At 46.2% G+C, this 15,584-nt stretch overlaps 2 protein-coding genes across 2 annotated transcripts in view; one reads left to right on the forward strand and one right to left on the reverse strand.

Moving 5' to 3' along the window:
- The window catches only part of LOC141171888 (gastrula zinc finger protein XlCGF66.1-like), a 469,561-nt gene that overhangs the window by 167,651 nt on the left and 286,326 nt on the right, over nt 1-15,584 (forward strand). The gene's annotated exons all lie outside the window — the stretch shown is intronic.
- Nucleotides 1-15,584, reverse strand: part of LOC141172877 (uncharacterized) — a 41,222-nt gene that overhangs the window by 13,323 nt on the left and 12,315 nt on the right. Inside the window, exons 3-8 of the mRNA XM_073657499.1 lie at nt 14,603-14,664; nt 4,516-4,665; nt 4,207-4,386; nt 3,999-4,122; nt 3,822-3,919; nt 3,533-3,623 (exon numbers count right to left, since the gene is read on the reverse strand). Of these exons, the coding sequence (XP_073513600.1) occupies nt 3,533-3,623; nt 3,822-3,919; nt 3,999-4,122; nt 4,207-4,386; nt 4,516-4,665; nt 14,603-14,664 (705 nt within the window). The remainder of the gene's footprint in view (nt 1-3,532; nt 3,624-3,821; nt 3,920-3,998; nt 4,123-4,206; nt 4,387-4,515; nt 4,666-14,602; nt 14,665-15,584) is intronic.

Consider the following 15,584-nt stretch of genomic DNA (forward strand, 5'->3'; position numbering starts at 1 on the left):
AACATTTTCTTCACATTTCCGATTTTTTTCACCAAGTAACGCATGTCATATCAAATACATTTTACCACTATTATGAAGTACAAGATGTCACAAAAAAACAGTCTCAGAATCAGCGGGATCCTTCAAAGCTTTTCCGAGTTATAACCTCAAAGTGACAGTGGTCAGAATTGTGAAAATTGGCCCGGTCATTAACGTGCAAACCACCCTCGGGGGTAAAGGGATTAAGGGAACTTCACAGACTCTCCCAGCTATAGGTGATGCATCAAGTTTATAGAACACATAAATTGCTATTTGATCGTGGGCTTAGACCACATTCACTGTGCTAGATGTAAGACAAACTCAGCAGACTTATTACATATGCTTTGCTCTTGTTTTAACTTGGAATCCTTTTGGAAGGGCGTACAAGACACTATAAACAGAATGTACTTAGCACAAATAGACGTCACTCCTTTGGTATGCATATTGGGTTTATTAAAGATTTAGTTATTGATGAACATGGTAAATCTGCTGTTTCTCAAATGTTATATATGGCCAAGAAATTAATAGCTCAACACTGGATAAAAGACCAGACCCCCACAATCCCAGAGTCCATAAACAAGATTAACTTTCTCCTAAACTTGGAAAGAAATATCTCAAGAGAAATGCTATCACTAAATTTGAAAATCGATGGGCCTTTTGGATTGATAGATCCGGTTGTGCTTCGCGAGAACTGCAAAGATAATGTCTAGGTCTCTTTTAAGCTTCTAAATCCTATACTATAGAATTCCTGAAGGTATACATGTGATATCGATGTTATTTGTACTATATTAGCAAATGACGAAATACATTATACATTCTGACAAATGGTACAGTTGGGCTCAAAAGTTTACATACCCCGGCTGAATTTTTGCTTTCTTCGCCTTGTTTCAGAGAATATGAATGATAACAAAAACCTTTTTCTCCCCTCATGGTTATTGGTTGGGTGAAGCCATTTATTATCAAACTACTGTGTTTTCTCTTTTTAAATCATAATGACAACCAAAAACATCCAAATGGCCCTCATCAAAAATTTACATACCCCAGTTCATAATACGGTGTATTGCACCCTCTAGCATCAATGACAGCTTGAAGTCTTTTGTGGTAGTTGTGGATGAGGTTCTTTATTTTCTCAGATGGTAAAGCTGCCCATTCTTCTTGGCAAAAAGCCTCCAGTTCCTGTAAATTCCTGGGCTGTCTAGCATGAACTGCGCGCTTCAGATCTCCCCAGAATGGCTCAATGATAGTGAGGTCAGGAGACTGAGATGGCCACTCCAGAACCTTCGCTTTGTTCTGCTGTAGCCAATGACAGGTCAACTTGGCTTTGTGTTTTGGATCATTGTCATGTTGGAACGTCCAAGTACTTCCCATGCGCAGCTTCCGGGCTGATGAGTGCAAATTTGCCTCCAGTATTTGCTGATAATGTGCTGCATTCATCTTTCCTTCAACTTTTACCAAGTTTCCTGTGCCTTTGTAGCTCACACATCCCCTAAACATCAGCGATCCACCTCCGAGCTTTACTGTAGGAATGGTGTTCCTTTCATCATAGGCCTTGTTGACCTCTCTCCAAATGTAACATTTATGCTTGTGGCCAAAAAGTTCAATTTTGGTCTCATCACTCCAAATTACCTTGTTCCAGAAGTCTTGAGGCTTGTCTCTGTGATGTTTGGCGTATTGTAGGTGAGATACTTTGTGGCATTTGCACAGTAATGGCTTTCATCTGGCGACTCGACCATGCAGACCATTTTTCTTCAAGTGCCTCCTTATTGTACATCTTGAAACAGCCACACCGCTAGTTTTCAGAGAGTCCTGAATTTCAGCTGATGTTATTTGTGGGTTTTTCTTTGCATCCCAAACAATTTTCCTGGCAGTTGTGGCCAAAATTATTGTTGGTCTACCTGACCGTGGTTTGGTTTTTACAGAGCCCCTGATTTTTCCATTTGTTAATCATAGTTTGAACGCTGCTGACTGGCATTATCAATTCCTTGGATATCTTTTTGTATCCCTTTCATCTGTTATACAGTTCAACTACCTTTTCCCGTAGATCCACTGACAATTCTTTTGCTTTCCTCATGACTCACAATCCAGAAACGTCACTGGCTGGATGAAAGATGCAAGAGTCTGTCTGGATCCCAGAAACTCACTCAGCTTTTATACACACACACACACTGATTACAAGCAAACAGGTCACAGGAGAGGATGTTACCTTTAGTAGCCATTCAAACCCATTTGTGTCAAATTCTGTGCATGTTATCAGGCCAAAATCACCAGGGTATGTGAACTTTTGATCAGGGTCATTTGGATGTTTTTGGTTGTCATTAAGATTTAAAAAGAGAAAACACAGTAGTTTGACAATAAATGGCTTCACCCAACCAATAACCATGAGTGGAGAAAAAGGTTTCTTGTTATCATTCATATTCTCTGAAATAAGGCCAAGAAAGGAAAAATTCTGCCAGGGTATGTAAACTTTTGAGCACAACTAGAGGTCATTCCCGCCTCCCTATCCTTTACTGAACCGTGAATCTACTTTACTGATTATGTTGCACTTTAATATATCTTGTTGTATTTTGTTGGGGCGGGAGGGATTTGGGACTTGTGGGGATACTTTTGTGTATTGTAATATTTATATACAAAAACTTACAATTAAAAACATCATAACTCAGAGGCGGCAGATCTATCTTATGTGTATTGGGACTGCCGGGAAATTAGGGAATTTTGGGAACCAGTTAACACATTTGTTGCTGAGAGGCTGAATATTGTTTTGTCATTTCATTTTTTTTTTTATAGGAGTCAGGATGGATTTTCCTACTAAGGATCTAATTACTTCACAGTTATTATCTGCAAGGGGTTTTATTTTTAAGAACTGGATAACTTAGAAAAATATAATTTTCTAACAGCAGCTTAGGCAAAGTTGCACATCCCAATAAATGAAAAGCTGGAATAAGTAGGAGAAAAAGAATTTAAGAAATATGGGCAAGAATTATTGATTGAAGGGTTTTCTCTTCTTTTCTCTTCTCTGAATGGGGGGGGGGGTGTCAGGGAAGTGTTTAAATAGAAAAAGAAAGGAGAAAATATATAATTCTATTATATTTCTTGTGTTTTTGTGACTGTGGTTTATATTTGAGCATATAAATAAAAAGGACTTGGACTGGGGTCTCGTCATAAAAGCAAGGCCCACCATACGGATTATATTTTTGTTCACATGATTGTCTATGTTGTCAGCAAATTTTACGTACGCTGTCATTTTGCTTTGCGGTTTAGGGACCTGTGAAGGTAAGGGTCAGCGTCTACTAATCCCAGGGGGTAGGGTGCGTTCTCCGGACTGTAAGCTCTGGCCGGAACATGTCTCACTCCAACAGGACTGTCAACGCTCAAAGTAATGGGGACAGTTTTGGTTTAGCAGGAAAAGGGTGACTGATTGATTGTGATATGAACGGACTACACCGAAGAGAAGATAACCACATCTAGTGACTGAGAAGAATCTGTGACTTTTCGGCATTTAGTGGTTACTACTCACCTGGGTAGTCATATGTAGGAATCTCCTCCTTACACCACTCATCACCCCTCATATATGTCTCTGTAGTATTAATATGGGTCAGATCTTCACCCTGAAACAAATATTATAAAAGTCACAGACAGATGGAGAAGTCACATCTATGATCAGCTCTAATCCTGCCATCTCCACCGTTCTCATTACACAAGTATAAAACATATAATAATGGTGGATAAAACAAGACTGAGCACAAGACCTTCACAGCCGTCTACACATCATAGGGGAGATCTCATGACACCTTCTCTCCATCTACCTGATGATCCTGAGGAACATTGGGATCTTCTTGTTTACAGTCCTGTGGAAGAAGAGGACGGGGACATCTCTCTGGTGTTGTCCTCTTACTGGATAGATCTGGAGGAAACACATACAGGGACTGAATTCATTCTTTACATACAGATAATTATAGGCCGTGTGTATTTAATCCTATTACCTGGTGATGTGAGGGGCTGGGGAAGCTCCATCATGATGTCCTTGTACAGATCTTTGTGTCCTTCTAAATACTCCCACTCCTCCATGGAGAAATAGACGGTGACATCCTGACACCTTATAGGAACCTGACACATACAATGATACCATCATCCCCCCCGATCCCTCCATAGCGATACTGTATAATGTCCCAGCATTCCCAGCAGTGTCACCTCTCCAGTCAGCAGCTCAATCATCTTGTAAGTGAGTTCTAGGATCTTTTGGTCACTGATGTCCTCATGTATCAGGGGGTGAAATGGAGGCCCTGTGATTGGGCTCAGGGGTCTTCCCCATCCCTCAGACACAGGGTCCTGACAGCGCTCACTAGAGGTCTTCTTCACTACTGTGTAATCCTGATTGTGGAGAGACACATTAATAAATCTCACTCCAGACATTTCCAGAGTCCTCACCTCTCCAGTTCTGTCCATCTGTTATTCCCATAGATAAGAATGATGTAATGTGACGTCATCAGAATCTCTCACCTCTCCAGTAAGCCGGAAGAGGATCTCTAGGGTGAGGTGCAATATCTTCTCCGCCATCTTGTCTCTGTCCATATCCATATTTGTTGGGTAAATCAGTAAAATTCCCTTTTGTAGAAGATATTCACTGAGATGATCTGATATTGTAGAGACCTGAATGAGAAAAAGATAAAAATGTAACATCATAAAGAATTCAGTGTAATAATACAATTACTGGAGATATGAGATTTATTACTTTACAGTATCTAGTTTTCTTCTTTACATCTACTAATAAAACCTATATATTTTAGGCCACAGACAACAAGCAGTTTCTTCCTCGGAGTCGGCAGCTGAATACGTTTCTCATAGACTCATCTTCCATAACACTAATTCTCATCTCATTTACTGACACTGGGATCAGCATTAGTAATACTGCAGGAGATATTCATTTCACATGACATGAGAAATAACTACTTCATGATGAGGACGACATCTTTATCTTATAATACGGCTCTAGACAGATATTTGGCCAGAGTAAGTCACTGACTACATCACCACTGGCCGTCTATATGAATGTTTCCCGTCTTCCCCAAACTGTAATCTTCTATTATCATGTCTGATTCACACACAGAAGTTTGAGGCTTTTATAAAACTTTCTTGTTTGCACAAATACCACGGACATAAATTATTTGATACCAAAGTCTGCATGTACAGTATTTTATGGGGTTTATTTCTGGCCTTAGGTTTTCCTATATTACAATAAAAACACCAGAAAAAAGCAGATATTAAAATGTTTCAAAAGAAAATTGGCACCAACAATTCTTGTAAAATGAAAAAAACATGAAAAAGCATAACCCTGGACTCTGATCTCTCATTCAAACCACATATCCAAGCCCTTTCCACTTCCTGCTGACTCCAACTCAAAAAAATCTCCCAGATACACACATTCCTCAACCAAGAATCTGCAAAAACACTAGTGCATGCCCTCATCATCTCCCGCCTGGACTACTGCAACCTCCTGCTCTGTGGCCTCCCATCTAACACTCTCCCACCCCTCCAATCTATCCTAAACTCTGCTGCCCAACTAATCCACCAGACCCCCTGCTATTCCCCTGGCCTCTCATCTCTATCAATCCCTTCACTGGCTCTCCATCACGCAGAGACTCCAGTTCAAAACCCTAACCATGGCATACAAAGCCATCCACAACCTGTCTCCTCCATACAACTGTGACCTAGTCTCCCGATACTTACCTGCACGCAACCTCCAATCCTCACAAGATCTTCTCTACTCCCCTCTTATCTCCTCTTCCCACAATCGCATAGAAGATTTCTCCCGTGCTTCCCCCCCTACTCTGGAACTCTCTACCCCAACATATCAGACTCTCGCCTACCGTGGAAACCTTCAAAAGGAACCTGAAGACCCACCTCTTCCGACAAGCCTACAACCTGCTGTAACCATCGCTCCACCATAACGATGCACAAACAGCTCTACCCTCACCTACTGTATCCTCACCCATCCCTTGTAGATTGTGAGCCCTCGCGAGCAGGGTCCTCTCTCCTCTTGTACCAGTTGCTGACTTGTATTGTTCAAGATTATTGTAATTGTTTTTGCTGTGTATACCCCGATCACATGTAAAGCGGCATGGAATAAATGGCGATATAATAATAACACACATTTGGTTATTTTTTAACACATTAAACATTTTTTTTTTTTTTTAAATAACTCTTTTGGCCCTAGAACATAGATGTACACCGCAGGGATGGCACAGGTGCAGCCGCAACAAAAACACTGGCAGCTTAACCACTTGCTGCTGTCCAAAACAAACATGGCATCTAAGAAGGTTTGAGAAAGTTCAGCTGAATTCCCCTCCTCCCCCAAGTACACGATAGTATGGGGCTGCCTAGTAGCTATGATACTTAAATGCCTATTAATGGTGTCTGGGCCTGCAATCCATGAAAGTCTATTAGGCCAGGCCAGAGGCAACGTCCAATAAGTTACCTTTTAATGCCCCCATACACTTTAGACTAAAGTTACATGAAAGCACTGATTTCGGGGGGTTTGGTCGACTATATAATGTATTTGGGGGCCTCCCGACAGATGATGTCAGGGCAGAGAAGGATTTGGCATCCTGAATTTCAGAGGCTAATCAGTTTGTTCTTCCTGTAGATCAGAGGTCCCCAACCGCCGACCAGGACCGGGCCGTTGGGGTTTTTTCAGCCGGTCCGCGGCACCGCCACAGACAATCACTAAACATTGACAGTGTGCTCTGGTCTGCGGTGGCTCAGAGCACACTGTGTGGGGTGGATGCTGCCCGCTGTTCTAGACTCCCGCAGGGTAGACCTGTAGAGGACCTGTGATGACATCAAGGTACATAACTGTGATGTCACCACAGGTCCTGAAGCAGGATGAAGCAGGGGCGGAACTACCGCCCGTGCAGCCGGTTCATTGAATGGGGGCCCCGAGGGAGAGGGGGCCCCTCCAGCCTCCAGCAGGGCCGCCATCAGGGCATGACTGCCCTGACTCCAGTATGGGGCCCGGGCCGGTAGGAGCCCCCTCGGAGCCCCCCTCTTGTGAGTCTCTCTCCTCATGGGGCCCCCGGCCCCATGCAAAGCGCCGGGTCCAGGACATCTCATAATTCCTCTGACTTCCGGTCATGTGACGGCGCCGTCACATGACCGGAAGGCAGGAGAACCTGGTGTCAGCGATTTGGATGAGCGCCAGGATTCTGCAGGGATCGCATGGGGGTAAGTATAACAAGTTTTATTTTTTTTTAAATACAATTAACTAGGAGTGGGGGGAATGGGATATGCACATGGGGGAGGGGAGAGATGAGAGATGCACATGGGGGGGAGGGGAGAGATGAGAGATGCACATGGGGGGAGGGGAGAGATGAGAGATGCACATGGGGGGGAGGGGAGAGATGAGAGATGCACATGGGGGGGAGGGGAGAGATGAGAGATGCACGGGGGGAGGGGAGAGATGAGAGATGCACGGGGAGAGATGAGAGATGCACGGGGGGGGGTTGAGAGATGCACGGGGGGGGGTTGAGAGATGCACGGGGGGGGTTGAGAGATGCACGGGGGGGGGGTTGAGAGATGCACGGGGGGGGGTTGAGAGATGCACGGGGGGGGGTTGAGAGATGCACGGGGGGGGGTTGAGAGATGCACGGGGGGGGTTGAGAGATGCACGGGGGGGGTTGAGAGATGCACGGGGGGGGTTGAGAGATGCACGGGGGGGGTTGAGAGATGCACGGGGGGGGTTGAGAGATGCACGGGGGGGGGTTGAGAGATGCACGGGGGGGGGGTTGAGAGATGCACGGGGGGGGGGTTGAGAGATGCACGGGGGGGGGGGATGAGAGATGCACGGGGGGGGGATGAGAGATGCACGGGGGGTGGATGAGAGATGCACGGGGGGGGGGGATGAGAGATGCACGGGGGGTGGATGAGAGATGCACGGGGGGTGGATGAGAGATGCACGGGGGGTGGATGAGAGATGCACGGGGGGTGGATGAGAGATGCACGGGGGGTGGATGAGAGATGCACGGGGGGTGGATGAGAGATGCACGGGGGGTGGATGAGAGATGCACGGGGGGTGGATGAGAGATGCACGGGGGGTGGATGAGAGATGCACGGGGGGTGGATGAGAGATGCACGGGGGGTGGATGAGAGATGCACGGGGGGTGGATGAGAGATGCACGGGGGGTGGATGAGAGATGCACGGGGGGTGGATGAGAGATGCACGGGGGGTGGATGAGAGATGCACGGGGGGTGGATGAGAGATGCACGGGGGGTGGATGAGAGATGCACGGGGGGTGGATGAGAGATGCACGGGGGGTGGATGAGAGATGCACGGGGGGTGGATGAGAGATGCACGGGGGGTGGATGAGAGATGCACGGGGGGTGGATGAGAGATGCACGGGGGGTGGATGAGAGATGCACGGGGGGTGGATGAGAGATGCACGGGGGGTGGATGAGAGATGCACGGGGGGTGGATGAGAGATGCACGGGGGGTGGATGAGAGATGCACGGGGGGTGGATGAGAGATGCACGGGGGGTGGATGAGAGATGCACGGGGGGTGGATGAGAGATGCACGGGGGGTGGATGAGAGATGCACGGGGGGTGGATGAGAGATGCACGGGGGGTGGATGAGAGATGCACGGGGGGTGGATGAGAGATGCACGGGGGGTGGATGAGAGATGCACGGGGGGTGGATGAGAGATGCACGGGGGGTGGATGAGAGATGCACGGGGGGTGGATGAGAGATGCACGGGGGGTGGATGAGAGATGCACGGGGGGTGGATGAGAGATGCACGGGGGGGTGGATGAGAGATGCACGGGGGGTGGATGAGAGATGCACGGGGGGTGGATGAGAGATGCACGGGGGGTGGATGAGAGATGCACGGGGGGTGGATGAGAGATGCACGGGGGGTGGATGAGAGATGCACGGGGGGTGGATGAGAGATGCACGGGGGGTGGATGAGAGATGCACGGGGGGTGGATGAGAGATGCACGGGGGGTGGATGAGAGATGCACGGGGGGTGGATGAGAGATGCACGGGGGGTGGATGAGAGATGCACGGGGGGTGGATGAGAGATGCACGGGGGGTGGATGAGAGATGCACGGGGGGTGGATGAGAGATGCACGGGGGGTGGATGAGAGATGCACGGGGGGTGGATGAGAGATGCACGGGGGGTGGATGAGAGATGCACGGAGGGGGATGAGAGATGCACGGAGGGGGATGAGAGATGCACGGAGGGGGATGAGAGATGCATGGAGGGGGATGAGAGATGCACGGAGGGGGATGAGAGATGCACGGAGGGGGATGAGAGATGCACGGGGGTGAGCTGCACATGGGGGGGTGAGAGATGCACATGGGGGGGGTTATGTTTACATAACTTTGTTGCCTTATGAAGGGCAGGGGGGGCCCCCAAAAATTTCTTGCACAGGGGCCCACTACAGTCTGTGTCCGCCCCTGGGATGAAGTAAATGCAGCTGAACAGCAGCTGTCAGGACAGCTGCCCTGTCCTGCTGCAGGGCGTGATGGGGCCTCAGTGATGCGGCTCCTGGCACAGCACATTATGTGGGGCTCCTGGCATAGCTCCTGGCGGGGACCTGGTCTACACTATATGATAAGTATGCACTAAACTCCAAATCCCTCCATTACCCCGCCCCCATATGACCAAAGCCCCGCCCACCCCACCCCCTCCTTGCTGGGCCATGGAAAAATGATCTTGCTTCAAGCCGGTCCCTGGTGCAAAAAAGGTTGGGGACCACTGCTGTAGATAACCCTCTGCTAGAGGAGTCTGGAGGCGACTCTCTCATGCTGCCCACAGGAAAGCTGGAATATGTGTGCGTATGGGGGTGTCTGGAGAGATATGTCGTCTGCCAAATAACCGTTTAGCCATCCCTTATCTCATGTGTATGGGGCCGTTAGTATTACACAGACAGGCAGGGATAATACACGGCACTACAGTAGTACAGTGCATCACCTGAGCAATCAGAGGCTTGTATGGTGTATGATCGCACTGATGAGAGTTGCTTAAACTTTTAAAAAAGTTTTAATATGAAATAAAAATATCACAGTTTTACCAGCAAGAATTCGTCACTATAGGGAAAACACATTCACTGCACAATGTTAGTTAAGTCACATCCATAACAACTTTATTATACTCTATTATCCTATACACAATAGTGTAGATAGAAATCACAGGTGCCACAGCAATAGCTGTAATTGATCCCCAACCTCAAACAGAAAATATATATAAATGTATTTGGCAGAGTCATATCTCCTGACTCAGCAGATCACATGCTGCCATTGTACTTGGCAGACCCGGACCAGATGGTATGGAGATTAATGAGGGAGACGAAAGTCCAAAAGTAAACTTTTCTTTACTTAACAAGATCTTGATGAGAAGTATATACATCAGATAGTAGGCACAACACTGTGTGACAGATGCCAGTACTGTGGGAACATTATACTGTGTGGGGGACATTGTACTATGAGATCAATAAGTTTCACAGTGGCATAGATTGAAATCACAGGGCCCACATCAATAGCTGTAATTGGGCCTCTCAACCTCAAAAGGAAAAAAATATCTAGGCATGTTTGGAAGGAGTCATATCTCCCGACTCTGCAGACCGCATGCTGCTATTCTACTCGGCAGGAACAGACCACATGGTATGGAGATGAATGAATGAGACCAAAATCCAAAAATAAACTTTTCTTTACTTAACAAGAACTTAATGAGAAGTATATACACATCAGACATCAGACACAACACTTTATGAATTCTTCTGCATTCATGCAGAGTCACGAGCTTTCTGGGTACATGTGGCAGTACATAAGTTTTATTACAAGCTACAACAGTCCAGCAAACCATTATGGGAAGGTCCATTATCCCCTGTGGGGACCATACGGGTCGAGATGTGTCACTACGGCCCCTAGAGCTACTTTCAGTTTCCAGTTCATTTGTGAGGACCTCACTGGCTGAGGTGCATCTTGTACGACTCCTCATTAGTATAGTACGCTCAAAATACATTCAATGAGGGCCACACACTACTTGCTGTGACACTGCATTTTCAACTCTCTGTAGAAGGACTCGTGTCCCAGTTTGGCGACGCTGTAACTTCCTCTCTACTATAGACAATAGTTTGCTTAAATCCTCTTCCTTTAAGATAAGGAATCTATGCTTAACTTAATCCCGTTAAGGCTGTGTGCACACGATGCGTTTTTAATGCGTTTCCGCAGCGTTTTTGCAGCTGCGGAAATGCATTAAAAACGCATGGTAGAAGGGCAGCAATGTTCCCCAATGATAATCCGCATGTGCTGTGCCCATGCTGTGGATTTTTCCGCAGCGTTTACGCTGCGCTCAAAAATCCGCAGCATGTCCATTAATTTTGCGGAAACGCGGCGTTTTTGCCGCCATTGACTTGCATTAGAACGCGCCAATTCCGCAAGACTGCATTTGTACTTGCGTTATTGGCGCGTTCTAATGTGCGGATGGTACCCGGGTGTGGAGAAGATGAGACTCTCCTCCACACCCAGGTACCATAGAAACTGTAAAAACAAGAATAAAATAAGATATATTCACCTTCCGATGGCCCCCGGTCTCCTTCCCTCTGCTCGCGTGCAAAACTGAAAGACCTTCGGTGACGTCACAGTCATGTGACCCAGGTCCTTCAGCGCAGTGTCTCGCGATATCCCAGCAGCCAGGAACAAGCCAGGAACGAACGCGGCAGCACACGCCGGGCCATCGGAGGGTAAGTATAGCTTTATTTTTTTATTTTTAAACATTCTTTTACGGTCACACTATATATGCCGTTTGCATGGATTTATATATAGTGTGATCTAGTTGTCAAGCACTTTCCAGGTGATGCTAAAATCGCCTGGAAAGCGATTGTCAATCCGCATGTATTCCGCAGGAAAACACATGTACAATCCGCATGCGTTTTTTCTGCCAGGGAGATGCAGAAATTTTCTACTTCATTTCTGCATCGTGTGCACATAGCCTTATTTAGGCCTTCTGCCCCCTCAGGGCAAAGTTTTGCACCATTTACTGTAAGTAGGTCTTCTGGCCTGTGCTAAGAACCTCATCCTGCTGCTCACCTTAAAGTTTTACCTCTTTAATTAGGCCTCCTGGCCTTCTGCCCCCTCCCTCCAGGGCGAAGTTCTATACTGTTTAAGTAGACCTCCTGGTCTGAGCTAAGGACTTCTCCCTGCTCTATGACTCCGCTATGCTCCCTGCCTGGAATCTGGATTCACACTGCCATTATATCTTTCCTTCAGAACGTTCAATCTGATGTCTCCCTCCTGTCACACAACACCCTATCAATTCAAGTCTGCAACCAGATAGAACAAAGGTCTGTATTTCTCACTTACTTATCCCTATCTGACTCATCACCAGGAAATTGTTCTCCTGTACAGTGTCCATTTTAGGACATGATCAGATATCAAAATCAAACATCAGAATGATGTCAGTTTGAGGCTAAATACCCTGTCTGAGAACTGATCTTGATAAGTGATTTTGATAAGTGATTCTGACAAGTGACTTTTACAACCGTAATAATAAAAAAAAGTAACTGTTCACTGATGGGAGTTGAACCCAAAATTATACATCCCAAAGCCAGTGCACTAACCACTAAGCTATTAACTCAGTTTTAAAAACCTAGGAGTTCTATTTGGTTATATGATTTTCAGTGCAACTTGTCTAAAACTCATTGGGACTTATGCACAGACTGCAAGCAAGCCAAATTCAAATGATGTGTGATTTTGATGTGTGATTCTGATGTTTGAAGAAAGTCACACAATGACTTTTAGTCACCCTGAGTATTTTCATCACTTGACTGGATAGCGCAATGGTAAGGCATCCGACGCGCCCCCTGGGACGTGGGGTACTCGGTGCCGGGCCGGTCGTTGCTAGGGGAGATGTCACAGTGGCGGAGACCCAGTCCATGACCCAGGGCGGTCAGTAAAAAGGGGATATTTTCAGGGAATAAAAGTTCTTATATACAGTTTGTGACGCCACCTGTGGTATGCGGCTATGTGGAGCCGCCGCTGCGGAGCAGGTCCTCTGGAGCTGTTGTTAATGCAGCAGAGTTGGTTTAGCTCTCCACAGGCAGAGCTTAGCTCCAGGGCAGTGTAGACGTTGCGGTTATGGTGTAGTGCAGAGGATGGCGCAGTTAATAATCAGTCCACAACTTAGTGGCGGTTTCCTCTTATCTTTACTTGCGGTGGTTAGGCAGACCGGGGCACGGGTACTAGCTGGTAGTAGAGGTCCGGGCGGCCTGGAAGCAAGTTGGGGGGATCCACCTAGCCAGGTGGAGTTGTAGGCCTTCCCTTTGCGCTACCTCTTTGGCCCTGCTGTGTATAGCTATGCTGCAGCCCTCGTCCCTGAGTAAAAAGGGAGAAGCTCCTTGCTGGTCTGGAGCCAGGAAAGCGTTGTATGCTGGTATACCTGATTAGGGGACCCCTCCTTGCTTCCAGGCATGGCATTACCTCTGAAACTACAGTGTTAGTGCACTGGCTTTAGGACACAGAATTTTGGGTTCAAGTCCCATCAGTGAACAGTTACTTTTTTTTTTTTTTATTATTATTACAGTTGTAAAAGTCACTAGTCAGAATCAGTTCTCAGACAGGGTATTTAGCCTCAAACTGACATAATTCTGATGTTTGATTTTGATACCTGATCGTGTCCTAAAATGGACACTGTATTTCTGTGTACTCATATAGCTCAGAATGAGGGATCCCACACAGTATGATGGCCCCCACAGCCCTTCACTTAATATGATAATATGATGCCCCAACAATTCCTGATAGTTAACAATAAAAACACACACACACACACACACACACACACACAACTCATCCAACCCATTTCTGAGGTGCGCTGCTCCGGTCTGTGCAGTGTGAGTACTGAGGCTCCGTACTACAGGTGGGATGTAGTGACGCCATTGTGCCTGCAGTGCACGGAGTCTTAGACTCACAGGTGAAGGGTGAATGGTGGATCGGAGAGCTTAAATCTCCCTGATTCACTATTCTATTCAATGGTATCACCATCATGGGACAAGGTGCCTGGTGCTGAGTCACACTGAGCCTTCTCAATTTATGGGCATTATAGTATTTATTAATCAGCTGTGGGGTAGTACCATAATGTGTGCGTAGGGGGCAGTACTGTGAGAAACCTCTCTGAAGTAAAATTTTAAACCTTTATTAAATATATGCATTAAAATCAGAACTAACAAATATATACTTAAAGCTAGCAAAATTATAAGGTCAATGGCTTGTTGTGGATGTAAACACCATTCTAAGTCTATGTGCCCACGATGCAGAAATGCTGCTGATTTTTCCTGAGCGTTTCTGCATCTCCCTGGCAGAGAAAACGCATGCGGATTGTACGTGCGTTTTTTTTTCCAGGTAGAAGCTTAGCGCGATTTCGCATGCGGGTTATCAAGCGCTTTTAGCATCACTTGGAAAAGTACTTGACAACTTGGTCACACAATATAAATCCATGCAACCGGCATGGATTTATATAGTGTGACCAAGTTATCATGCTGCAAATGAAGCATCAATAGTAAAAAAAAAAAAAAAATTAAAAAAAACATTATACTCACCTTCCAATGGCCCCCGGTCTCCTTCTCCGATGCGTCCGGTATCTTCGGTGGCTCCAGGTGCTCTAAAAAAGTAAATAACTAAACGTTATTTAGTCATGTGAATGTCACGTGACCATCAACTGACCGCTGACGTCACGGAAGGTCCTTGCAGACCACCGCCGAAAGCCAAGGAGACAGCAGCGCCACTCAGAGGAGACCGGGGGCGCCGAAAGTGACTATAAGGTTTTTTTTTTGTTTTTTTTAAATTCTTTTTTATCTACAGGTACTATGGTACCCGGGTCTGGATGAGAGTCTCCTCTTCTCCAGACCCGGGTACCATCCGTGCATTGAACCACATGATATCCGCATGTGCATGTGTAGTCATGCGGATGTCACGCGGTCCAATGCTAAAACGCAGCAATTCCGCAAAATAATTGGTAGTGCTGTGGATTTTTCCGCAATGATAATCCGCAGCGGAAATTTTCGCACCATGTGCACAGCACATGAGGATTATCATTGGGGAACATGGCAGACCTTCTACCAAGCGTTTTTAAGAGTTTCCAATATAATAAGGAAAAACATCATTTACAACAGACTCCAAAAAGGCAGTTATAATAGATGGGCAATGAATAGAGCCACTAAAGTAGCAGATAAAAAATTACGTTATGATTTACTAATCAAACATTCAGAGAAGTAAGTAACCTTAGATAAAGCTATATTTGTAACAATTTACAGCAAAGAAAATAGCCAGATTAAAGGAATTATTAACAAATACCTTCCCATGTTATATATTGATAGCCAATTAAATTAGATTTTACGAGATGGTTGTTTGTTCTCGGCCCCGACCCTTTCACAACTCCTGTCTCCTGGTTTAATCCCAAGAGAAGCCGATAACGAGAACCTGCCTTACACCTCTGGGTTTTCACCAATGCGGCATTGATGAATGTTCACCATGTAAATATGCGGAACACAAGAAATAGGTTTAATCACATTAAATAAAAAC

The sequence above is a fragment of the Phyllobates terribilis genome, unplaced genomic scaffold (assembly GCF_046119375.1).
Source record: "Phyllobates terribilis strain yellow unplaced genomic scaffold, ASM4611937v1 Scaffold_12__6_contigs__length_324123572, whole genome shotgun sequence".
In the NCBI taxonomy this organism is placed as follows: Eukaryota; Metazoa; Chordata; class Amphibia; order Anura; family Dendrobatidae; genus Phyllobates; species Phyllobates terribilis.